The sequence below is a fragment of the Pteronotus mesoamericanus genome, unplaced genomic scaffold (genome assembly GCF_021234165.1).
Source record: "Pteronotus mesoamericanus isolate MK-2021 breed Mesoamerican mustached bat unplaced genomic scaffold, CSHL_Meso_final contig_347, whole genome shotgun sequence".
Lineage (NCBI taxonomy): Eukaryota > Metazoa > Chordata > Mammalia > Chiroptera > Mormoopidae > Pteronotus > Pteronotus mesoamericanus.
The window spans coordinates 9513013-9538439 of NW_026555137.1; the positions used below are offsets into that span (position 1 = coordinate 9513013).

Here is a 25427-nt window from a genome sequence, read left to right on the forward strand (position 1 = left end):
GCTGCCCGTGTGAGACGCCCTTCCCTGTACCGGCTCTGAGACAGCCAGGCCTGTGTGCGCGAGAGTTCATCTCACTTCTGTGTAGCAGAGGTGTTTCATATTTTTGCTCTTGACTGGGATTCTCTTTTGCACATTTATCTGTGTGGGCCAAAGGAAGTTAGGCTACTGAGGTCCTTGCTGTAAGTATATTTAGCTATTTATGAAATACTTTGGCATAAGGAGTTCTTTGTCATTTTTAGTAGGTTAGCCATCTCTGCAGTGAAGGAAAAGCATTTGAGACTCTTCCTTCCCTGCGCACTCGGGTCCCTGGCTGCCAGTACCCGGAGGGCAGGGCCGGGGGTGCCCTGGAGCCGGGTGCTGGGGCGCCGCTCGGGGGGCGGGGAACTGAATGGGGGGTGTCAGCAAGCTCCGCCAGCCAGTGTGCTCTTCCCCCACGCAGAGATACAGCCGCCCCTGGAAGATGACGTCCCCCAAGAGAGCACCGAGGATCCTAACATGCAGCTTCCTGAAGAGCATAGCCACTCGGATGAGCCCGTAACTAGTGACGTGAGTGTCTTAGAAGCGCCACCGAAGCTGAATACCGAGAAAGACGCACTGCCAGGTAAAGCTTGCTCGTTTTTTTCTACAAAACAGAGGCATGTCATAAAGAAGAGCTTCGAGGAGATTTGTTGTTAAAGATCGGAAGGAGAGGGGAGAGTAACACAGGTAGGAATGGATTTCAGTAATCAGAAATCCTAGAACAGAACGAAAAGCAGGCGTGGAGACACGTGGTGCTCCATCACAGCAATCAGGCCGGAGACTGTAACCAACCCACACGCCAGTGACTGGCTGGCATTAGCTTGTGCGAATAATTTTAAACTAAAATATACTTTGAAAGCCGTACGCTCTAAAACGGCGGTTTTCAACCAGACCAGGAGCATCAGAGGCTCTGAGGGTGGCCACCGGCAATCTGAACGTAGCAGGCGCTCCAGGAAATTCTGAGCAGCGGAAGGTGGATGTTTGAGAGCCATGCTCCTCACAAATTCAGGGATTTCCCTCCGCCCCACACCTCACTCCCACCCCCCACCAAGTAAGAGTACAGCCAACAGTACGGTCCATAATAGTGCAGTGCAGACTGACGTCAGTGAATAGTAGCTGAATCGCAGAGCACAGCAAATGTCTAGTGGGAGAGCAGCTCATTTTGTTTGAGTTGAGAAAGTCGTTTTAAAAACAAAATAAAAAAAAATGCAACCCTACTACTGGTGTCAACAGCTTCCTAGTTTTTCTGTAGCTCACTCGTTTTGGCAGGATGTCAGAAGAGCAGCTGATTGTGTTGTCTTGTCTTTCCAGAATGCTGACAGGACATCGTTACTGTTTTTGTGTTTTTGAAGGTCTAGAAGCCTAGGTATAGCTTCACCCTGTGACACTGCAAGGCCTGGCAGCCCTGGGCTGGTCTCCCTAACCCCCTGCCAAGCATAGAAGTCACAGAATGAGCTGCTCTCCCACTAGACACTCGCTGTGCTCGGCTAATCTGGTAGGGAGAGTGTGTTGGAGATGGTCCTCGTATAATTGAAGGGCATCATAACTCTAAGGGGAATTCTGAACTTTTTTCGCTATGTAAGTGTCTTTGAGAGTGACAGATGCAGGCACAGTGACTGCTATTTAGGGGACACTCCATAAATATTTTAGGTGAAGAGAAACCACTCATGCTCTAAAGCATAAAATAAAACGTTCGTTTCCCTCCTCAATTGTAGAGAGAGTTGTAACGGAAAGCACTCCTGACAATACGGCTGATGGAAAAATGGAACCGGAAATACCTGCCGACGAGCCAGCAAGTGTCATGCCTTTGGAAAATACAATTCTCTCAATACAGTCATTCACGTTTTATTTAACTAAGACGGTAAGTGTGACATGTACAGTTTCTTCAAGTAGCATGTTTTTAAGTTGGTTCTGGACACGGGGTGAAAAGCGTAAAACGTTTGTATGGAAATTACTCCTGATCCACTGCGGTTCTGCAACAAGCCGCAGGCGCACGGTTTTGACGTGCTGCGCGCAGTCCCGCCCCTGGGGAGGACCTGCCGCGGGCGGCGGCGCGGGGGCCACGGCTCCGCAGCAGCATGGCCCTTCCCCTCCCGCCAGGCCGTGAGGGTGCTCAGTTGCACAGGGTGTCGTGCAGGCAGAACGAGAAGTGCTTCACTGATGGTAGAGCCCTGTGTTGAATAAATTGATTCATTGTGGTGGAAAGATGGTCAGCGGAGGTCGGAAGTGGGCTGAGGTGGAAGTTTTGAGCAGAGCTGAAGGACCAGCGGGAGTTTGATGTGCCGTTTGCTCTTGAATAGAAGGGCTGGGGGAGGGAGACCGGGCAGTGTGCAGTCTGGAGAAATAACATGTTCTAGGAGATGGGGAGGCAGGGGAAGGCTTGCTGGTGTTCCCGTGCAGAGTAGGGGAGATGGGCAAACATAAAGGAAGTTGCATATTATGCTATCTGAGAATGTTAGGGATGGGTGTCCTTTGAAGTTTTTGGCAGGAAAGGGGTATGGTCAGATTTGTTTCTTAGAAAGAGTCACTTATGCTAGAATATTCATTCAGATTTATCTTTCTAAACGAAGTCAGAATCCAGATGAGATGTTTGATCTGTCTAGAAATTTATCTTTTTTTAGGTGTTAGCTCCCCCTTGTGGTGTTTTTTGAAATTGGGTGTTCTTCTTGGTTGGTTACTGCAATGGGCAGCTTTTAGAAGCGGGAGGCCAGGCTGCCCTTGGAGCTATGAAGTATCCTCCTGGACAAAAATATTTTTCCTCTAGGTTCTGTTATTTCAAGGTTTATGTAGGGAAAAGGGTTTTGTTGTTCTTGTTGTTGCTGTTCTGTAAAATGCATGGGTTTTGAGCCAGGATGGTCTGGTTTCAAACCCCAGATACATCACTTAGAAGCGTGGACAAATTACAAAGCTTAGAATATCAGCATCCTCATCTTTAAAATGCAGGTAATACCTACTCCAATTGTTGTAAGAATTACACGAGTCGATAACATAAAATATCTAGCACAGTGCCAGCATGTTGTAGGCATCGCCCCCCCCCCCCGCCACTTCTCGTGTGGGTGCTCAGAGGGCAGTATAAAGACGTTAGCTACCAAGAAATCAGGAGAAAGGCCCCCAGGAAGGGAAAGACGGAAGGAAACCAGACCGATTTCAGGATTCTCCTTGTTTACTGGGGTGGCAGCACCGGGGAAGGTGTATATGACCTGTGAGCTAGAGTAATGAAATTTTCAGTGACTAAGGGAGTCTCAGAATTCACATTCGATTATCAGAATGCATCCTCACTTCAGAAGTGTAACAGCTGCCGTGTGTGGGAGACATTCTTTACTTGCTTTATTTATAAGTATGCACAGACTGCAGTTCTAGTCCAGGGTTTGAAGACACAGACATGAATGGCCAGAGAAAAGGGTATAATGTGACAAAGTACCATTGCTTTGAAAGGTACTGTCAAAATATATTGATGGCCCAATGCCTACCGAGGACTGTGTTAGGAATAAAAGATTCTAGGAGTTACAAAGCATCATTCTGATTTCTGAAAGTCTTAAGGTCATAGCAAGTATCTATGAAAATGGGGAATATGTGAAATAGTTTTTGTGAAGTATCAAGTTAAGTATAGATAATTGGGGAATAATGGGTTGCTGACTTGATTAGGAAAACTACATCGGAAGTCAGATTCGGAGATCAACAGTTAATTAAAGTTCATGGTTAGAAGAGACCTTAGGGAGCAGCCAGCCCAGCCTCTCACTAACTGCAGTAATTTCCGCTCCTACAGCCCTGACGCTGGTGATGGAGTCTGGGCATCAGGAATTCCTAGTGGGAACGGCCTGCCTTACGAGGCTCTTGGCTGGTTCAGTTCTTATACTGCCTCCAAATTTTCTTCTATATGAGGTCTTCTAATTCCTTTTCTACATAATAATTCCTTACATATTCAAAGTTATGCTTTAATTGTTTTAAGTGTTATGTCATGGAACGCTTCAAACATACAAAAGCAGGGAAAATAGTAAAAGGAATGCGCGGACCCATCACTTAGTTTAACAGTAATTCCTTCGTCTCCCCCCGTATGTGGCACATTCAGAATCCCCCTCCCCTCCTTTTCAAAACTGTCCTCACTCAAAAGCAGGATCTTGTTGAGGTCCAGATGTTGTATTCAGCTGATACGTCTTAAAGCAACTTTAACCAGTTATAAATTACATACACTTAAATGGCCCTATTTTGGGAATACAGCTCAGTGAATTTTAACAAATATATACAGTAGTCCCCCTTTATCTGCAGTCTTGATTAATGTAGTTTCAGTTACCTGTGGTCAAGTGCGGTCCAAAAATAGTGAAAAATTCCAGAAATAAATTGCAAGTCGTTCTGCGTAGAGTGGTGACGTCACACGAATCACCCCTTTTTCAGCGCATCCACATATATACTGCAGATTATTTCATTTTGGTATATTATTTTTTCTCTCTAAAAGTTCCACTTCGTTCTACTTTTATATCTTCCATTTCTCTCCTTAGTGTGGTCATGGTTTTGTTATTTTTTCAAAAAATTCTTAAGTATATTTTAAAATAACAGTTTTAAAGACCTTGTACGCTAGTTGAAGCTGTCATCTCCGTTGCAGTTTCTTGGCCTATTTTTATGGATTATCTCCTAGTTATGGACACACTTGCCTGCTTGTTTGCATGTCTCGTGTTTTGGTTTTTTTATGCCAAGTACTGTGAATATTGCATTGTTGAGTGCCCAGATTTTAGTGGCTTCCTTTAAAAAGTGCTGAAGTTTGTTTTGGTTGTCTGTTAAGTTACTTGAGGATCAGCCTGATCCTTCTAGTCTTACTTCAAAGATTTGCTAGGGAGGTATATATAGAAGCCTTTAGGGCGAGCGTGGCCCTGCCACTAAGGTGTGATTCTCCTGGAATCTGCTGAGTACTTGGGCGTTCAGCAAGGTCAGGGCGCCCTGGCTCGCTGGAGCACCAACGTCTCTCAGCCCAGTGTTAACTCAGAGTTGTTCAGCTCCCAGCTTCCTGGTAGTTTTTTTTATTGTTGTTTTTGGTCTGTAGGTTTTTGGGCACGGGGGGCATCCTCAAGCAATATTACCTTACATAGGTGTTGCTTTCAGTTCCGTCCAAGACTGAAGGAACCCCCCTTGCACTTTCTGGAACTCTCTTTCTCTGGAGCTCTCCTGACGTCTCAGGTGTCTTTCTCCGGGCGTTTCAGGGACCTCGGTCTCCCTGAGTTCTGATGTCTGCCTCCTCAGTGATACTGGCGTCCTCCGCCTGGTTTTCCCTCCCCGTACTGAGGTCTGCACGCCCTGCTATGACCGAACATGTTTCTCTGGTTCTTCATATTTTCTGAATTGGTCATCGGGGTCAGGAGCTATTTGTCTGTGGAGCCCTAATTCCTGCTCATGGGAAATGGTGCTGAGAGACTGCATTCTGGTTACCAAGATCGCTCATTGCTTTTGAGTTGGTCGTCATTTCTGGGCCTTTTCAGGGGGCAGAGCTAGGAAATACGTGTGGGATTTTTCGTGGGTGAATATTGACAATCAAAATTCAGGACACCAGAAGGATTTTTTTTTAACCTCATCTGTCTTCCATTTGTGTTTTCTTTCTCTCATGTTGGAAATAACATTAACATAATTACTTATTTACTTTATTTTACAATAGTCACACAACAGTATTAAAAATACCAGTATCAACACTACCATCATCATGTTATTGAAAATATTTTGCCGTTCTTTTTGTGTTTATGCTGTACTCCACTAGGGTATGCTCGAAGTAATTCCTTTCTATTGTCCTGCCACCAACTTGATGCACAGGTTGCTTCATTTTTGCTTTCAGTGTCTAGGGATTGCTCTTTAAGATGTTTTTGTTTTATAATTATCTAACATATTTACAAGATCCAAAGTGAACTTGTAAAACGAGGTCTCTTCTCAGAGGCTACCTTTTGACCCAGTTCCATCCAACCCGTTGTTACCCTCCTCTACAGATAAAAAAATCTAGTATCATTATCTGTCCTATCACTTAAAAATAAACAAATGATATCTGCATGCAACCAAGATAGATTTACAGGTATCGACTTTACCCTGCTAACTCAAACAACTTAAAAAACCCCAGACAGAATAAATGAAACAACAGTTTTTGAGACACTGGGCATCAAGTAACAAAGAACAGGACTTCCAGGGAGACAAGGAATAAATGCTGGGAGCCCCCCCCCCCCGTCTGTCCCCACTTACCGCTGCACTGCGACCGCCCGGGCTGAGGCTCGGAAACGGGGAAGCCTGGGGTGCGCAGAGGGAGCCGGGTGAGGGAGGGCAAGGCAGCGCGAGTTCGCAGGGCAGAAGACCGAGGAGAGAGCCCCGCCGAGAACCCGGTACCCCGCTGAAAGGCCCCTTTGGGGCACTCAGCAGACTACTGATCGGCACACTATTGCGTGTGACAGGACTACGGGAGGTCAGAGCAAGCGTCTAAGTGATGCCAGGCCACAGCTCCTGACGGTGCGAGGACAGGGCCTTAGAATCCTAGGGGGACTGGGCAGGCTGCTCAGAAGGGCCCTGCTCAGACTCAGGGCTGCTCCTGTCTCCCCTAATCAACCTAAAGGCAAGCGCGAAATAAATCAAACTGTTTTTCAGTCATTGACCCGCATCCCAGAACAGAGCTCAGGAATGCTTTATTGTCTCCGTCGGGGTTCTCTAGAGAAGCAGAAGCGGCTGGGCACATACAGGCATACCTCAGAGACGTTGCAGGTTTGGCTCCAGGCCACTGCGGGGACATGACATCATAATAAAGTGGCTCACATGAGTTTTTTGGCTTCCCATTGCGTATACAAGTTGTGTTCACACAATACTGTAGTCTATTAAGGGTATAATATGATGACTAAAAAAATCAGTGTCTGTGCCTTAATTAAAAAGAGTCTATTGCTAAACAATGCTAACCATTACCTGGGCCTTCATTAAGTCACAATCATTTGCTAGCGGAGGGCTTGGCTTCAATGCTGGTGAAAATGCAGGATCTGTGGAGCGCCGTGCAGAGAGGTGTGCCTGTATGTCGGAAGAGGCTTATTATAAGGGTTTGACCTACGTACGGAGGGAGGTGCGAAGTCCCACATTCTGCGCTCTGCAAACTGGAGACCCAGGAAGGCTGGTGGTGTGTAATTCAGGCAGAGTCCAAAAGCCTGAGAACCAGGGATAAAGAAAATTTATTTTCTAGTGATAGAAGAGTCAATTAATCAAGAGCACAAAACAGTCCTGACTATTGTGCTCCTAAATAGCAGATGTTCAAAATGCAGGCAGCAAAAATTGATAGAACTACATGGAAAAATAGATAGGTCTACAACAAAGAAGACCCAAATATGTGGAGAGGTATATCTTCTTCATGAGTCAGACGACTATTGTTAAACTATCGCTTGTCACTGTGACAAATGATATGACAAATATTGTTAAGCTTCCCAGTTTGATCACCAGAGTCAACATAATCCCAGCAGGACTTCTTTTTTTTTTTTTTTTTAAATGAGAGTTTGATTCTACAATTCATATAAAAAAATACAAAGGACCTAGAATAGCACAAACATGGCCTGATTTCAAGACTGATAATAAAGTTAAAAGACATAAACTGGGAGGGAGTCATTGCAAAGCATATTTCTGATAACAGACATATCCAGAATATATAAAGAACTCTGAGAGCTCATTAATTAGAAAGCAGATAGTAAAATAAAACTTCACCAAAGAAGTTATATCAGTAGCAAATAAGCACAATAAAAAATACTCAACGTCGATATTTATCAGGGAAACATGAATTTAAACCACCATAAGTTATGACTACTCATTTACTAGAATGATTAAAATTAAAAAGACTGATGTATCAGGTGTTGGAGAAGATGTGGAGGAACTGGAAATACTATACAGGGATGTAAATACATGTATGTAAATACATGTAGGGATGTAAAATGGTACAACCCCCTTGGAAAACAGCTGGTCAGTTAGTTAAGAAGGTAAACACACCTGTCAAATGATCCAGCCACCCCTCTGCTAAGCATTTATCCATGAGAAAATAAATTACACATTCACAGAAGGATTTGTTCATAGCAGTTCTATTCGTAAAAGCCAAAGCTGGAAATAAAAACAAATACCTGTCAACAGGTGAATAAAATAATGATATAGCCACACAAATGAAATGCCACTGGGCAATAAAATAACCTATCGATATATGCAGCATCATGGATGAATCTCAAGTTATTCTGAGTGAGAGAAGGCCGAGAAAACAGAACGCATGTTGTAGTACTCCATATGCGTACAGCTTTAGGAAAGGTGAGCTCATCTGCGATGACAAAAATTCTGCGGTGGGGCTAGGGAGGGGTGGCTAATGGCAGGAGGTGGGATTATCGAGGGGATGTGGGGACTTGGAAGTGACGGATTTATGTTCATTATGTGGACTGTGATGATGGTTTCATAGGTGTATACACAGGTCAGAACTTAAATTGTGCACTTTAAATACGTGTATTTTATTGCATGTCAACTTTGCCTCCAAGCCATAAAAATGTTTGTCTCTCCTTCCTTTTTTAGATAATAGTATTTTCCATTTCTCTACCCCTCCTTTAAAAAACTATTCTGGAAACCATACCCTAACGGCATGTAGAATTATTTGAGTCCCTTTTTTGTGGTTTCGTAGTATACTTTAGTGCATTCAACAGCTCTCCTTTTGATGGGCATTTTGGTTACTTCCAGTCTTTTGTTATCATAGTGTTGGAGTAACATAGTATTGTGTGTGGTATTCAACTTTTGTTCTTCTGTAACCTGTGATCTTTAGAAGTGGGATTGTTCTGTTAGTAGGGAAATAAACACAGGTCACTTTGGGAGTCACGCCCAATTCCCAGGCATAGGGGTGGGACCATTTTACAGAATGGACGGCAGCCTGTGAGGGTTCCTGTCTCCCCTCCATTCCCTCGCCCGCAGTGTGTTGTTAAATGTTTGGATCTCGCTGATGGAAGTGAGAAACGGAATCTCACGTAGGTTTAATTTGTATTCCCCTATGGGCGAGGCAGAGCATGCTTCCATATGTTTGTCAGCTATTCCTATTTCTTTTCCTGAGAACTGTGTTCATTTTTCAGCCCATTTTTCTACAGGCTTGCTGGTCATTTTCCTCTCTATTTATTTGTTCTTGATATTTTAGGACTATGAACCCTTTGTCCATATACGTTACAAATATTTTTTCCTCAGGGTGTCCTCACACTTAGCTTACTTTGTATTTTGTGTGTGCAGGGGCTGGCCAATTTTTTTTATTTTAAGTAATCACGTTTTACAAATCTTTCCCCTTGGATTTGAAGACATAATTACATCGAGAAATTCACCCATATTTTTCCTAGTACTTGTTTGTATTTTTACGTTCAGGTTTCTGATCTATTTAAAATTCATTCTTATGAACAGTGAGAAAAAGACCATTTTATCATTTTCCATGTGGTTATTTAGTTATGCCAACACCATTTAGTAAAATGTCGTTTTTCCCAACTAATTTCTACTGTATCCCACATTTCCAACGCCCTTGGGTCCATTTCTAGATTTTCTAGTCTGTATTCTTGGGCCAGAACCACGCTAAATTACAGTCTGTCTTCACCTTCCGTCCCACCCCCTCCATTCTCCGATTTTTTCGGGGTTTTCCCCTCTTGCTCTTGCTTTACTATTTTGAATTGATTCTATATTCAACCCAAAGACGTACCTTTGAAGAGCTGCAAAAATTGTTTTTTTCTCCAGGTTTATGTCCCCAGTTTCTTCATAACGCTTGTCTCTTTCCGTAAGGCCCGTAAACCGTCAGGTGTGCGACCCAGAACTGAACCCACTGGCACGGGCGTGCTAATACCCCGATTCCTTAGAACACGGCTTATTAAGGGGTATCAGCCACAACGTGAGACTGTGTGAGCCTCTTGGGGTCGGGGAGGGGATCCGTGGGCAGGGCACGGGAGATGCGGGGAAGGAAGGCCTCTCCCAGGAGCCGGCCACCGGGTCACAGCGGTGATCCTTTGGACGGGGCAGGAGAGGCGACATGCGTCTGGAGTCTCTGCTTACAATGACAGAGCTTCTCGCTCGGGGCCGGCGAGAGTGGCTGGCCCCACCCGTTCTCCTCCCCTTGGCTCCCGGGCCGCCCCCGGATCGCACAGTCGCCTAGTCCCCGCAGGTGAGTCTGCTTCCTCCCCGCGGCGCGGCGCGTGGTTTCTTCCGCGCAGGTCTGCTCGCTCCGCTCCCCCCGCCGCGCGACCATTGGCTCCTTCCGCCGGAGCTCCGCCCACTGCGGGGCCGGCCCCGCTGGCACGTTTACGTGCGCCCGGGGGCCGGGTCCGATGACGTGTTTCGCGGAAGGTGCCGGGTGGAAGGTGTCTGCGTGGGGAAGGCGAAGTTCATTCCCAGTACACTCCCCTCGGGTCCTTTCCGAGGGAGGAAGCGGTGACGAGAGAGGGGGATCCGGTGCTGCAACACGGAGAGGCGTCGTCTCCGCTCATCCCCACACAATGGACTCAGTACCTGCCACTGTGCCTTCTGTCACCGCTTCTGCGGGGGATTCGGAGCTTCTGGGACCCCTGTCGGTGCTCTACGCAGCGCTCATAGCCAAGCTCCTGGAGGTGACGGTCCCCATTCCCGGGGAGGGACCCCAGCGCTGGCAGGCTGGTGGGCGCGTTCTGAGCGCAGCGGGGGCCCCGACGGACGGGGCGAGGGAGAAATGGAGTGTCGGGCCCGAGGCGGGCAGGACCCTGCAGTGCTGTTTAAGGGGACCAGTGGGCGTGTATTTGAGGCGGTGTCCTCGCCCCTTCACTTTTTAGTGAGCACTTACGGTGTAGCAGACGCTGTGTCATTTGCTGGTAGGTGATCGCTGTCGTAGCCGCGATCATCACGTCCCTGTGGGTCCGCCTTTTCCAGTGACCCTGGCACTGTTGGGGGAGGGGCCTCCGACAGTTGCTTGTGTGCTTCTAGCCGGCGGCGAAAACGGTGGAGAAGTGGGCAGGTGTGTATTGCACCATCTTTGAGAAAGCGTTTAAAAGTAGGGCATTGAGATTTATAGATGACGGTTAAATTCAGAGAGGCCTAGGCCAGTATCAGCTGTCTGAACCGCCACAGCATTTGTTTTTAGGAAAGAGTGGAATAGAATTAAGATTTAAAATCTTAGAGGAAAAGCACGTTATTTGTGTTACTTATTATCATTTTGGGTGTATCTGCAACCGTAAAAGTTGGTTACTTTATAGTATTTCAGTTGTTTTATGTGGCTTTTAAGACATTAAAAAACAAGGAAGAGTGTGATCCACAGGGATTCTAGACATGTGTTAGAAGCACGATGTGGTGTGTGGTGTTGCAGACTGGAATCTATGCACAACTGAAAGACATTTAGATTCATAATGTTTAGAAACATTTCAAAGCAAGCGAGAAATGTGAGGCCGCCAGTATTTGTTGAAGCAGTGGAAGCTACTGAAGATTTTTGAGGCGATAGGTATCTGATGGAGGTTGACTTAGAAGTTTCTCTGTGATTCTTTGTGGCTGCTCTGTTGCCAGTTTTTTATGGTTTCCTATTGTGTCTAATATTCCTGTTCAGCTGCTTTCTACATTGCCTGGTGATGTTCAGTCTGCACCTGATTTTTATGGACTGCCATGGAAGCCTGTGCTTATCACCGCCTTCTTGGGAATTGTTTCATTCGTCATTTTCTTCTGGAGAACCGTCCTTGCTGTGAGTAAATTAAATTAACTTATAGCTTGACTCATAAATATCAGGAATATTTTATAGTCACAGTCCCATTTGTTTCTTTTTCAGTGACGTATTCTATCACCTTTTATGATGTTTGAAAGAGAAATAAATCATGGGTTACAAGGACATTTAGTAACACCCCCCCGCCCCCCCGCCGCATTGCTTAGATTTTATTATCCCATAATTAAGTGTTATCTATAGGGGGTGATTTAGGTGTTCGCTGTCTTTGTTGCTCATGCATTTTCCAGTAGCGGTCTCCTTTCCCTTTCAGGTTTATGACCACTATGTTTAAGGGTTTGGGAAAATCAGGTGATCTAGCTTTTTAGACTTTTAAATTCAGCCAGTAGTCAACTTTGAACAGGACTTCTAAGCTGTCTTCTGGTGAGAGGAAGAGGCATATCTTAGTACAAAGATAGGCATTTAATTTTGTCTTTTTGAACTATCATTATTTCTACACCCCATCCTGGCTGTTCAGGATTGTCAGATTATTTCGGGTAAATGAAGCATTAGTATATTTAATGGGAAAATATTATCCATTTTCATTTTTAAAGTTCGGTGCTTATTTAATAAGATCGGTGCTCATTTAATAGACATATAAATGTGTCTTTTGTTGCAAAATGAGGTATTTACCTTACTGCTTTTTATCTCTCAGAAATTATTTATGGCGTATCTGTACCAATTAACATTTGAAATGCCTTTTAACCTTTTTCTAATCCTATGGCTCATGAGGCTCAACCAATTGTTATTAAATTTTCTTGTTGTTATGATTTTACTGTTGTATTAGAACTATAATATTGCCAATAATAAAATGCATTGACAGCAAATTTGATTTCACCTCTCTCTCTTTTAGGTAAAGAGTCACGTGTACCAAGGTAAATATTTAGGCTGATTCTGTTACTTTCATTTCGACTGTTCTCTCATTAGTGGTGTTTGATATGAATTTTGTAAACTGGAAATAGATAGAGTGACGTCCGATGTCTGACTTCCCACCTCCTAAATGTTTTACTAATCCCAGGTTGCTAGCTTGGACGATGGAGTAGATGGTGATGCTACCCACTGAGCTAGAGAATGAGTTGGAACAGACTGCGAGTAGGAAGAAGATGATTGGTTTCATTTGGGGCAGATTGACTTTAAATGCTGACATGATGCAAATTTATTACATGTGAACAGTGTTCCTGTGCTAATGGTTTAATCAGTATAATATATTCATTTATTCAGATAGATAATTTGAGGAATAATAGATACAAACCAACATGCTATACTTTCTGTTTCTCTTTGCAAGTGGTGTACATTTGAAATGATCACAGTTTCTACAGAGAAAGGTGCTTCATGAAGGGAAAGATATCAAGCTAAAATACTTTACTGTATTTCCCAGCTCTGAAATAATTTTAATTGGAACCCATTGAAATAAAGGTTCTAGTTATAGTTTATTTAAATCTTAATAACATTTTTACACCCTTACTGCTCTTAACTACAAATTGCTTTATAAAGGCTAATAGTTATGCTAAAACATTCTTCTCCTTCACAGTGCAGGGAAAGATTTCTTTGTTAATATAGTGGGTAATTCAGTTTTATTTAGTAATCATAATCATGTTATGTATTTTCCCCCTTTTTAGTCACTGAACAGCAAATTTCTGAGAAGTTAAAGATTCTCAAGAAAGAAAATGCAGACCTTGTACAAAAATTGTCAAATTATGAACAGAAGGTATAATTCTTTTAGTCCCCCCTCCATGGTTCCAGCTTTAATTATTTCCTCCTCCTGTCTTACAGTTTGCTTATTATGCTATTTTTAAATAATATTTTAAAGTTCCATTATTGCCTAAAAACCATCCAAATTTGAAGCAATCATCATATGTGTAAGATACTTTCTTTTTAGCGGGTCACTTAACAGAGATAAGTTCTGATCCATTCTTACTGGCATAGAATGGCATAAGTTCTGTGCCATTCTTCTATATTTTGAATGCTTTGTTTAAATAGATCAAGGAGTCAAAGAAATACGTTCAAGAAACCAAGAAACAGAATATGATTCTCTCTGATGAAGCAAATAAATACAAGGTAAGAATCCCTTATCTTTTTGAGATTACATTCTAAAAACAAAAGGAAAATAATGAGTAATTATTATTAATCGTATTATATTTTTCTGTAGGATAAAATCAAGGAACTTGAAGAAGCTAAGGAGAATCTGAACGATAAAGCTAAAAACCTGCGTCTCATGTTAGAGTCTGAGAGAGAACAGAATGCCAAGAACGAGGACTTGGTAAGAGCGGTGCCACGGGCGTTTACTATAATTTGGGTTCCCAACTTCTTTCTCTCCAAACTGTTTTGCAGATGGGGTGAGTTGCACTCTGCCTTTTCCAAGAGTAAGTAAGATTCAGAATCAGGAAAGTTAAACCTACTTCTGTGCATTTTTAAGGAATTTTAAATGCTAATCCTACAAGTTATTATTTTTATGGTTCCAGGAAGTATTTTTGTCCCCAGGCCTGGGTAATTTCCTATTGCTTAGCTCAGCCCCCGAAACATGGAGAGCAACTAAGAAACTAGCCCAGTGGACCAGTTTTAGTACTTTGTTTTGTTAGCATGGTTCTCTTTTAAAAGAAACTTCTAATATTAGAACGGTTTTGGAATTAAATAAAAGCTGCAGTAGTAGAAGAGAGGGTTCCTGTATATGACACACTCGGTTAGGCTTGCTCCACTGTTAGGCTACCAGCTTCCCATCCTTTGCGTACTGTGTTCTGGGGGGAAGTCACTATGCACAACCACAGTTAAAAGACTGAGGGGTCTGTGCTCTGCCTCCTTGGGGATATGGTATCTTCCTAATTTATTTGGAAGTCCTTTGTATGTGAGGTTGGCCTATTCTCCAGTCCAGCCATTTCTAGTTCAGGCAAGAGAATTTGTCAAGTGACCGCGGGGATTTTTTTCCTCTCCCCCTAGGAAGAAGCATTGATTTGCACTGGCGTACTTGAAAGATTTTTCATTTTCTTTGCCTTCACCTTTTTATCTGGTCATCGACCCCATTATCTCATAGCCAGGAAGGTTGTTGGTGGCATGAGACACTTTGGCCTCCAGTTATTTTCTTTTTTCCTCATCTCTACATTCTTGATTGTTCTTGTAGGCTAAGGGTGGATTGCCTACTTTTACCTGATACCTAGGGGATGGCTCTTCCTTTTTAGCGTATATCCCAGTGTTTCTACTGAAGTCCTAATGTATTTTTTGTGTTTTTTTCCACATGGCAGATACTGGAAAACAAGCAATCTTTAGACAAGTTAAAGGATGTCATTGCCATGAATGCCTCAGAACTCTCAGAGGTAAAGCTGCCTACAGTTTTCTGCGAGAGAGTAACAAGATGTCTTAGTTTTATTGAGGAGCAAACAAAAAAGAAAAAAAAAGAAAACTATCTGATGTGTAGTTGGGAAAGTGTAACTTCTTCTTTGTTTGTGCGGGTTTTTTGGGGGGGAGGGAATGAATTCACTAATGGGAGTGTTTTGGATTAGGTTCAAATTGCCCTTAATGAAGCCAAACTTAGTGAAGAGAAGGTGAAGTCTGAATGCCATCGGGTTCAAGAAGAAAACGCTAAGCTTAAGAAGAAGAAAGACCAGGTAAAGAAAAATGAATGTCATAGATTATGTGAACTAGAGAACTGAATATTATTACCTCTCAAACATCTTTGTTTCAGAATCTGTTATTAAGGAAATGAAATATGTATGCAGGATTCTATTCTTAGACATGCAAAGTTTAAACTATGCTCCCAAATTGGGTACATGTGTACATTCTCCATCTGTTCTGGATTTTCTGTTCTTCTGTACCATTTCTTATAGCAAGCAGAGTGTTTGTTTAGGCTTTGTCTTGTCAGACACCATCCAGTTAAGAACTTGAATAGCCTCAAGGGGGCAGTGGGTTTGCTTCTTAAACTACAGAATTAGTTTAAGCCGTTACTGCTTCACTGCCCAAGGGAAGATTGCAAGATCTGGAGTCCTGGAGACTGAGATTGTGCCCTTTCATTCCTATTGGAAGTGAGTGGTTGGAATTGGCTACAGTTTTCTGAAGAACACAGTCAACTGGATCACTTTTTTGGACAGCTCTTCCATTCCCACTGCAGTTCCGGGGGTTAGAGCTACTGTCCCTTGGCCCCTAACCAAGGCCTCAGGCCACCGTGACAGGGCAACAAGGAGCACGGCCCCAGGCTCACCTGTCTCAGTCACGTGGTCCTGATGTCTCCAGTGCAAAAGGCCTAACTTTTGGAAATTCATGTGTTTAAACTTTTCAGCTGCAGCAGGAAATCAAAGACTTGAAAAAAGCATATACTGAGCTCAGTGAGCAAATCAAATCATTTGAGAAGTCTCAGAAAGATTTGGAAGTAGCTCTTACTCAAAAAGATGATAATATCAATGTAAGTTCATTTTCTTGGATGCACGCTGAATTTTCACAAACTCTGATGGATTAAAACTGAGAGGTTCTTTCTAATACCCTTTGGCTTCTTTTTTAGGCTTTGACTAATTGCATCACACAGTTGAATCGGTTAGATTGTGAATCTGAATCTGAGCATCAAAGTAAAAGAGGAAATGAGTCAGATGAATTAGCAAATGGGGAAGTGGGAGGTAAGATCACTTTCAGGGAGGTTTGCCCTCCTCTTGCCTTCCTGTCTTTAATTAACTACACTGATGCTCCTTTGAGGCTGACCAAGTGGCCTCTCACACTTTAGCATTGCGGGCACACTACTGAGCGTGCATGCGTTGCGTGCGTGTGTGCACGCCTTGGGCAGAGGTGGAACAGCGGGCATGCGGTGAGCACTGATGTGGCTTTTCCACCACCTTAGAACTAGCTGTGTGCACTGGACCCACGTCATGAACACTATTCAGTCAGAAAAACTCATTTCTCACCTTCATGGAGATGACGTGTGGCTTCTTAGGGCCCCACAACCGATTTTCAGAGTCGTGAGGTGGTGGCAGCCATAAAGTAACTAGGCTCATGAGCGGAAGCTAAAGCATAGCCCTGCTTCCTGAGGGGATGTTTCTGGATACTGTTTCTCAAGTTGGATGCAGCTTGCATGCTGGGTGTGTTCCACCCCACCTGTTTGCAGATTCAAGGGAGGATGGGGGAGTGGGTCTTTCTAAATGAGATCCATGACCGGGTGGAGGTAGATGTGAGAGGGAGGAAAGAGCTTTGCCTCATATAAACCGCCTTGCTCAGGAACAGCATGGATAACAGTTTTATTGCACTCTCACTTTTTGACTGTAGGTTTGTGATTCTCTTAAAAGTCAAGCAGACTAATCAGTTCTGTTGTTAATTTGTTTTCACGTTGAACATTTAAACATGGTAATTGCTTAGTTTGGGGGGAAATAAGGAAATTGTAGTTAAAAAGCATGGGGCGAAAACGTAATGAAAACCTTCTGTTTTTTAGGTGACCGAAGTGAGAAGCTGAAAAATCAAATTAAGCAGATGATGGACGTTTCTCGGGTATAATCCTTCGGATACAACAGAGTACCGTGAGTGCCTGTGGATTCCTACTGTGCCTTGCTTTTAAGAACACTTCTCTCTGCTCCACTTTGTAGACACAAACAGAAATATCAGTAGTTGAAGAGGATCTAAAACTTCTACAGCTGAAGCTGCGAACCTCGGTATCCACCAAATGTAACCTGGAAGGTAGGTTGCGAAATACTGGAGAGAGAGAGAGAATTGCGCTGGAAAGAGAACAGCTTCCTGTGTCATGTTTCTCACGCCTCTTCACGCCAGCCCGGCAAGTTCTTCAGTCCTTGTGCCCGCACACAGCTCAGGTGTTTTATCCTTTACAGACCAAATAAAGAAATTAGAAGATGACCGCAATTCACTGCAGTCCGTCAGAGCTGGACTGGAAGAAGAAAACAGAACCCTGAAGCAGAAAGTGGAGATTCTGAATGAACTCTATCAGCAGAAGGAGATGGCTCTGCAAAAGTAAGATGGTCGTGGGGTAACAGTGTTGTTGTGCAAGTAAACGTGTGTACCGGTAAAAGTCATTTTGTCTCTTTTTTAAAGACGATCAACAGCTGATTTCCCTCTACAGTTAGTATAGGGTAGCCCTTTTCCCTTTCTACCCCGTTTTCCATAACTTGCACTTTTCTTTCCTTTGTTCTGGATTTTTTTTTTTTCCATCCCAGCTTCCCATGTGCTGAAATCTCACTTCAGCTATTGAATCCGCTGCCAAAGTCATTCCCTGAGTTCTTGATTTCGGTTACTGTGTTTCAGTTCTGTAATTTCTATTCCTCTGCTGAACTTCTTAATTTTGACATTTACTTCCTGAAACATTGAAGGCATAATTATTTCAAAGTCCGCGTGCTAATTCCATTATGTAGATACCTGACGGTCCATCTTGCTTGTCTGATTTTAGATTAGATCACAAAGTCTTGCCAGTGCCTGGTCAGCTTTGACTGAGTAGCGAACAGTCTGTGACAATAGCATTTGTCCATACTTTACTCTCAGTATCTACCTAGGTAACTGAGGTACTATAGCCACTCATAAAATACTTGCTGAAGTATTCAATGGGCAGTTAAGGACACATACACCTTTTTCTCTTTGGTGTTATTAGCCTTTTTTACTATAGCTCTTCTCTGATTTTGCTTCTGATTCATGGAGAGTTTCAGGTTAAGTGTCTTTTGAGTCTGAATTATATGCGAAGAGGTCCAGCAGTAATGAGAAATGGTATTTTAAACCATTAAACATCGCTATCGTCGTAACTTACGTTACGGTAGATTGAGGCCTTGAGCTCGCAGGTGACGTGGCTGAACCCAGTTCCCAGGAGGCAGTGCCCCGATTAGGGGGCAGTCGGATTCTTTTTTTACTCAACAGACCTTGCCCATCCTTAGGTCTCTCTCTTTCCTTATCCCAACCCCACAGCCCATAAATAAGCAGTGGCAGTTTGGGATCTGAAGCGTGGAAGTGTCCTGTGGTTAACCGCACAGACAGAGCCGTGCTTTAAAGGGCTCTTTCTTCGGCGGGCCATCTTTACCATGGTACCAGTCCTGAACTGGGGAACAGCCCTTCCCTGACAGAAATAAGGGAAATAACGAGAGGTCTTCCCATTGGAGGAAATGAGAGACTTATTCCCAGCTTTATCCTAAGAAGCTTAACTGTGTTAGGTAGATGAACTCTGGCTTTGCACATTGAAGCAAGCGCACGTTCCTCATCCCAGGCACAGGAAAGCTGCTCATGGGGCACGTGGATTTGTTTGCCTGGCTGTGTGTTTGAGAGGGGATGGGAAGCAGTCACATTTCAGTGGGGGCTCTCGGGCTCCTTGGAAGAAAGACACAGTTTCACTCAACAGCTGATTTTCTCTTAGGAAGCTGAGTCAAGAAGAGTACGAGCGGCGAGAAAAAGAGCAGCGGTTGTCAGCTGCCGATGAAAAGGCGCTTTCGGCGGCCGAGGAAATAAAAACCTACAAGTGAGTTCAGCTTCTACAGTATAAAGCTACGGTTGGCTTTTAAAGAAAGAAACATTTTTTACAGTTTGTAGAACACAAGAGCACAGGAGCATAAATAATGGTCAGAGGGACATGTATGTATACATTGAATTCTCACAAGAAAAATTTTAAGTTAACAAAGGAAAAAAATGTTTAACAAAAATTTCCCGATACCCAACACTGGCAAGACTGTAAGGGAATTTGGTTCATGCCCACAGTTCTGGGTGGTTTTATTTGGCAGGGAATTATTTTAGGAAGGCAGTTTGCTATCTGGTGTATCAAAAACCACTAAAATGACCGTGCCATCGATGGGCCCAGAACTCACAGCTTTTGGAAGGTTTTCTGTGGATATAATTAAAAGAAGAAAAAATTTTATGCAGGAAGATATTCAAAGAAGTTAAAGAAATTATAATGTATCAACACAGAATCTCCAGCCATTAAATAAGGAAATGAATGCGGCTTTGATTACACTGTACTCTGATTGTAACCGTGTAAAACATGTCCCTGTATTATGGAGGAAATCTGTAAGGGTACAGTTAAACGGAACATGGCGAAGCGGTTTAAGATTTCACTCAGTTGTGCTTGCTTGATAAAAGTGAGTGTCATCCTCAGGTGGAGAATTGAAGAACTGGAGGAAGAGCTACAGAAGACAGAGCGCTCCTTTAAAGACCAGGTGACTTGCTGGCCACTGCCGCAGAATTTTTGGGGGCCCCATACAGTTCGTCGTAATGCGTCACTAAACATGTTTTTTGACGTGTTGTCTTCTTCAGATTGCTGCTAATGAGAAGAAAGCTCACGACAACTGGGTAAGAGCTTTTTCCCTTTCCTGTGTTCTGTGCATTGCCTGCCCCCGCTGAGGCTGGGTCTTTCCCCCCCGCAGCTGAAAGCCCGTGCCGCAGAGCGAGCCATGGCCGAAGAGAAGAGGGAAGCAGCCAACCTGAGACACAAGTAGGGAACTTGGATACCTATTTTTTCTGAGCGCTTCAGAGTTTTTTGAGGCTACGCTGTGGGGTGGCTAGTAAGAACTGTTTCATATTCAAGTCCATTCTTTCTCTATATTTAAGATTATTGGAATTAACCCAAAAGATGGCGATGCTGCAGCAGGAACCTGTGATTGTTAAACCAATGCCAGGAAGACCCAACACACAAAACCCTCCACGAAGAGGTAGGTGCACTTCTGAAGCGCAGCCATCTCTGTTTCAGTGTGGGCTCTGTGTAGGTCGCTCTGTGTGTCATAGAAGTGATGGCCTAACAAGAGCCCCAAGAACTTAGGAACGAAAAGAAGCTTCCCAAAAGTGGTAACGGTGGACTCTCACGCCCAGGTCCCCTGAGCCAGAACGGCTCTTTCGGCCCATCGCCCGTGAGTGGGGGAGAGTGCTCCCCTCCGCTGAGAGACCCGCCCGCGAGACCGCTCTCCGCCACGCTCAGTCGGAGGGATGTGCCCCGAAGTGAATTTGGTGAGCATTAACGCGTTACCTGTACACTCCTTCAAGCTGTTTCAAGAGTTTTTCCCCTTTTTCCTGGAGAATTCTAATGCAAACAGTATTTTAGAATTTAGGCCTGTCCAACATAGAGAAGAAAATTTCTTAATTTTTCCTAGCATTTCAAATAGTCTCTTGCAAGATCTGCTTTAGAACAGAAATAATCTATTTATTATTACTAATATTACTTATTACAGATAAGTAAATATGTAAAATATATTTATATGTAAGTAAATATACAAATAAATATGTAGTATTGGTTTTGCTTTTAAAAAATTTTTCACTCTGATGTGTAAGCCTTTGTCTTGGGATTAAATTTCCAGGGAATTCCTTCCTGGAATGTTATAAAAGTAGCCTCAAGACTTTATAACTTAGGCAGCCTACAGCCGTCTCGCAGGATAACGCGAAACGCTGTCAGTCTGTTCCTGCTGCCGAACGTGCCCGTGAGAGCGGCCGAGCCCTGGCCGTCCTTGCACACGGACTGAAGAGGTCCGCCCAGGCAGCAGCGCCGGGTGCGCACGCAGGCTTTGTGGCTGTTCTTTCTGTCCGGGAGGCTCTTCTTTTACTTAAGTCTCTGCATAAATTGTGATTCCCCCTCAGAGGCCCCGGGGCCCCATTTGTAACGTTGCTTCCTGGGTGGAGTTGAACCCTGGCCTGTCCGCCGTTGGTTTATTCCCCCTGAACATCCGCACGAGGGCTTCGTGCTTGCTTTTCCGCGGTGCAGTGGACGCGCCTCTTCCTGGCCTCCCCTGGTCTGAGGCACCGGGAAACCTGCCTGTGGTGGGGACGAGTGTGTTCAGAGGGTCTGAGGTCATGCGGCGGGGAGGGGAGGACTTTTCCCTCTTCCTCAGACTGTGCGTCGGAATGCGACTAAACCAGCCCTCTGGCCTTCCACAGGTCCGGGGGCCGCGGCAGCTGCCGTGACCAGCAGCAGCCCAAGGAGCGCCTCCCCTTCGAGGGGGATGGAGGAGGGCAAGGTACGCATTTCAGGGAACATTTCCCTCTTGCTTCAGCGCCTCTCTGCCTCATCCAGGGTCTGTATGTGTGTTCTGTTATATCTGTGCTGTCATTTATTTTTTAAAAAGCACACTGTTCCCCAAGAGTCGGAAGGCCCCTCTGTCCCCAGCATTACACCCTTGGCTGGGCACCCAGTAGCAGTGAGTACTTGGAGGCCGAGGACTGAACCCGGCCTTGGCTTGGTGTGCTCCTGGAAGGGACATGCAGGGCAGGGCCCTGTCCTGCTTTGCTTTAGATTGCACGGCAGTGTGATCCTACCCTGGTGTTGGACTTGGAAGTGGCTCTGGGTCGCCACAGTCTGACTGGCTGGTTTGCCCGTTTCTGCTTTGCTTAGGTGATTAACCCATTGAGAGTGTTGTAATTAACTAAAAATGTGCAAACTCGTCACTCCACCTTTACATGGTGCGCTTCAGTGCTGAGGGCTCTAAGGCAGAGTCACTGTGTGTTGCATAATTCGTCGTTTTTACGTATTGGCTTGGAAGTCTGCTATTTAAGACTGTCTCCAGGGGTATACTGGGCAAACCCTATTTTGAATAATCGGAAATTACAGCGTGGTAACAGGAATGTTTGCTGGAGGTGAAAGACTGACTAGTGGAATCTGTAATTACTATTGTGCCAGTTCCTGGTACTAGCCTTAAATTACGTCCACACAAGAGTAGCCTCTTGTCACTCGCGTAGCTGTTAGAGGTCCTCCGGTCATACATGGCAGTGCTTTCCCAGGTTGAAATCAAAACACGTGTAAGAAAGGCTTAGTCATTATCTCAGTGTCTCACGTTACACAGGATCCCTGGGCGAGTGGAGGTAAATACTAATACTCGCGCTGCGCTGGCCTAACGTACACACGGGACACTGTCTCTGTTGGGAAGCGCTGGCCGGTGTCAGTGCAGGGCTCCAGGAACACACCTCTTCTGACAGATCTTTTCCTCCAAGGGCAGCTTGAGTGAGACCCAAGACCCCTTGGCAGTAGAAGGCTTCAGAGAGAATAGATTGCTCTGTTAGAGGGAGACGGATGGGAAGGCCACGGGCCTGGAGCCAGGCCTGACCCTGAGTTCGCCCCTAGCCTCTTAACGTGCTGTATGGCCTCCAGCACATTCTCCGGCACTCTCTGTGTTCACACTTGAAGCACGATGATCACGCTTAGAGATTCCACGACCTGAGAATTCGGTGAGGGCACCCTGAACGGTAGCTGTGATTACATGTGCAGCGAGTGGATTTTTATTCCCTTTTGTTCTCGCCATTCGTAGCATGGAAACAGTGAGCTGTGGTGGTGCTGGGAGGGAGACATGGAGGGAAGCCTTGCCCTAGAAACAGATTGCCTGTGTACGGTGTGAATTTGTTTTTAATTAGTTGGGACTCCTTTGACTTATGCAGACCAGTGATCGTGTGATCTGGAAAACTCTTTCTGCTGTGCTGTCTAACCACCCGCACCGCCCTCTGTGGGATGGGAACGCAGGGGAGGAGGGGCGGAGCCTTACGCACTGTGCCCTGCCCTTCGGCAGGTGCCTGGCACCTGCTTCTTTGGGTTTCAGCTTGTGCTGGTGTTGGTGCTTTTGTCTGTCACACCGGAGCATTTCAGAACATGAACTGTTTCTGCTCTGCAGGTGAATATGGCCGCAGAAGGGCCGCCTCCCTTCCCGGGGGCGCCAGTGATGAGCCCTCCCATGGGAGGCCCCGTGCCGCCGCCGCCCCTTCGCTACGGACCACCGCCTCAGCTCTGCGGGCCTTTCGGGCCCCGGCCCTTTCCGCCGCCGTTTGGTATGACTGTTGGGTCACTGACCTGTAAAGCTCATCACCTTCTCGGCCTGTTCCTTGCTAAAATTTCAGTTGCTATCACAGGGCCATGCAACGAAAGGATAAAGCTGGCTGAGTCCGTTTTAACTTTTCCTGAAGGTTCTTAGTGCACATGGGGCACTGCATCGTCTGCCCGAGATGGGAAAGAGGCCCCGTGGCCTGTAGGCGGCAGAAAGGGGCTGTTCCTAGGGAGCCAGAATATGACAGTGCCGCTGTCTACTGACCTCTCTGGCTGCGCCCAGGCTCCGTGCCGGAGAGGTCTCCCTCCCTCCGACCTCTGAGAGCTCGGGGTCCTAGAGGGCACTGCCACAGGCGTGGTACAGCATAAAGGGGTCCCAGTATAAAGGGAACTTGAACGCTCACGCCCCACTTGGGAATGAATGGGAAGGAAGTTTTAAAGACAAGGTAGAATGTAATAGCTCTATGTAGTGAATGTTGCTGAATTTAATTTGGCACCGCAGGAAGGCCCTTCCAGGAGGGCAGGCACCTTGATTTTGATGGCTTGTTAAGTCCATGCTGAGCTACTGCGAGGAATTTTAATTGATAGAGTGGTAGACATGGAATTTCCTTCATGAAAGTTTATTTTTGTGAAGCCCTTTTCCCCTAATCTGTCAAATGCAGACCAAACTCTTGTGAGACAGAGATGGCAGAATGTGCAGTGGAAGAACACAAGGCGGGCAGGGCCGTGTTGCTCTGTGGCCGGCCGGCCGAGGCCGCAACGCCAGCCTGACCGGCCACCGTCTGGTGGGCCCACACAGGGGGGATGCCACTCCCTGGCTTCTAGGGTCAGGAGAAATGAAGGATCAGCGTAGCTGGAATCACCCAAACGTAGGCACATTCACATGGGTCACCTGACACAATTTTTATGTTCCCAGGTCGTGGCATGCGGCCACCTCTAAGCCTAAGAGAATACGCACCCGGCGTGCCACCTGGAAAACGGGACGTGCCTTTCGACCCCCAAGGATTTGTGCCGGGACACCCTCATTTTAGGCCTGTGGCCTCTCCTGGCCCTCGCGAGTACTTTATCCCTGGTCCCCGACCACCACCCCCGCTAAGCCATGGCCCCCAGGATTACCCTCCACCTGCTGCAAGAGACTCACTGCCTCCGGGCTCCAGGGAGGAGCCCCCGCCGGCCTCGCAGAGCGGCAGCCAGGACCCCTCCCAGGCCTTGAAGCAGAGCCCATGACCCAGGCCTCCGACTTCCGGTCCGCGAGAAGCTGGCCTGTGCGCTATTCCTTACAGTCTTCAAAATCCAGAAACTTAAATAAAGTTAGTTTTTAGAACTAAGCTGCCCTGGCAGCCTGCATTTTTGAGCCAAACAATGAAAAATATATTCCCTCCCCTTAAATAAAAATCACCCTTTAAGCTACAGCCCCCTTCCAACTTTGAAATGTGCAATAAAGAATACCTGTGTTTTAGTTAATGTAGCATATGTAACTGTCAAATGATTTAGTATGTCTTGAAAAATATGAACATTTCCTGTGGAAATGCTTTAAGAACATGTATTTCCATTTATTATCCTATTTTTAGTGTATACCGGTTGGATGCAGAGCAACTGTTTATAAGCTTGATTTTTTTAAAGTATCTATCTGGTCGCAAGGACTGTTACGCTAAAAACGTTTACTAAAAGATCACTGAACTTTATCTCCCCTCTTGCTGAAGTTCTTTGTAGTAAAGGTTCATTAAAATTTGGTTATTAATGTTTCCCAAGTGTCTGTTGAGTTGCTGGGTTGTTTTCTCATGAGACGCATGCCATCCAGGAGAGAGGTCAGCTGGGGCGCCCGGAGGCGATGCTGGTGACTGGGTGGCCGGCTGCCTGCGCCCCCGTGCGCGGGGCGGCCTCAGCTGCTGGGGCGCCCCACGCAGGCCCTCCTGTCCGGGGCCGCAGTCGGGGCCCACCTGCACTGCACCCACGGGCCTTCTGCACCTGCAACTGCCGCGTTCACTTCCTGAGCGTGACTTTACAGGAGGAGCGAGAACTCTTTGACGAGACGTT

General features: G+C 45.4%; 2 protein-coding genes across 5 annotated transcripts in view; one reads left to right on the top strand and one right to left on the bottom strand.

Annotated features, from left to right (window-relative positions):
• The window catches only part of TAF1A (TATA-box binding protein associated factor, RNA polymerase I subunit A), a 48770-nt gene extending 38629 nt beyond the window's left edge, over positions 1–10141 (bottom strand). Inside the window, exons 1-2 of the mRNA XM_054576623.1 lie at positions 9704–10141; positions 6934–7166 (exon numbers count right to left, since the gene is read on the bottom strand). The gene's annotated coding sequence lies outside the window, so the exon portion shown is untranslated. The remainder of the gene's footprint in view (positions 1–6933; positions 7167–9703) is intronic.
• Positions 1–25174, top strand: part of MIA3 (MIA SH3 domain ER export factor 3) — a 37757-nt gene extending 12583 nt beyond the window's left edge. Inside the window, exons 5-28 of one of the 4 annotated variants that reach the window (XM_054576619.1) lie at positions 440–601; positions 1734–1879; positions 11564–11695; positions 12564–12585; positions 13330–13418; positions 13691–13768; positions 13860–13970; positions 14947–15018; positions 15205–15309; positions 15978–16100; positions 16197–16308; positions 17112–17167; positions 17263–17353; positions 17503–17641; positions 19023–19124; positions 19755–19815; positions 19913–19948; positions 20023–20090; positions 20207–20307; positions 20465–20599; positions 21521–21600; positions 21709–21780; positions 23242–23395; positions 24307–25174. In XM_054576619.1, coding sequence (XP_054432594.1) covers positions 440–601; positions 1734–1879; positions 11564–11695; positions 12564–12585; positions 13330–13418; positions 13691–13768; positions 13860–13970; positions 14947–15018; positions 15205–15309; positions 15978–16100; positions 16197–16308; positions 17112–17167; positions 17263–17353; positions 17503–17641; positions 19023–19124; positions 19755–19815; positions 19913–19948; positions 20023–20090; positions 20207–20307; positions 20465–20599; positions 21521–21600; positions 21709–21780; positions 23242–23395; positions 24307–24617 — 2558 coding nt within the window. In that variant the 3' untranslated portion in view covers positions 24618–25174. Of the gene's footprint in view, positions 1–439; positions 602–1733; positions 1880–10327; positions 10602–11563; positions 11696–12563; positions 12586–13329; positions 13419–13690; positions 13769–13859; positions 13971–14946; positions 15019–15204; positions 15310–15977; positions 16101–16196; positions 16309–17111; positions 17168–17262; positions 17354–17502; positions 17642–19022; positions 19125–19754; positions 19816–19912; positions 19949–20022; positions 20091–20206; positions 20308–20464; positions 20600–21520; positions 21601–21708; positions 21781–23241; positions 23396–24306 lie in introns of those variants that run through there. The other 3 variants (XM_054576620.1, XM_054576621.1, XM_054576622.1) reach the window with 3 other exon arrangements.
• The last annotated feature ends 253 nt before the right edge of the window (positions 25175–25427 follow it).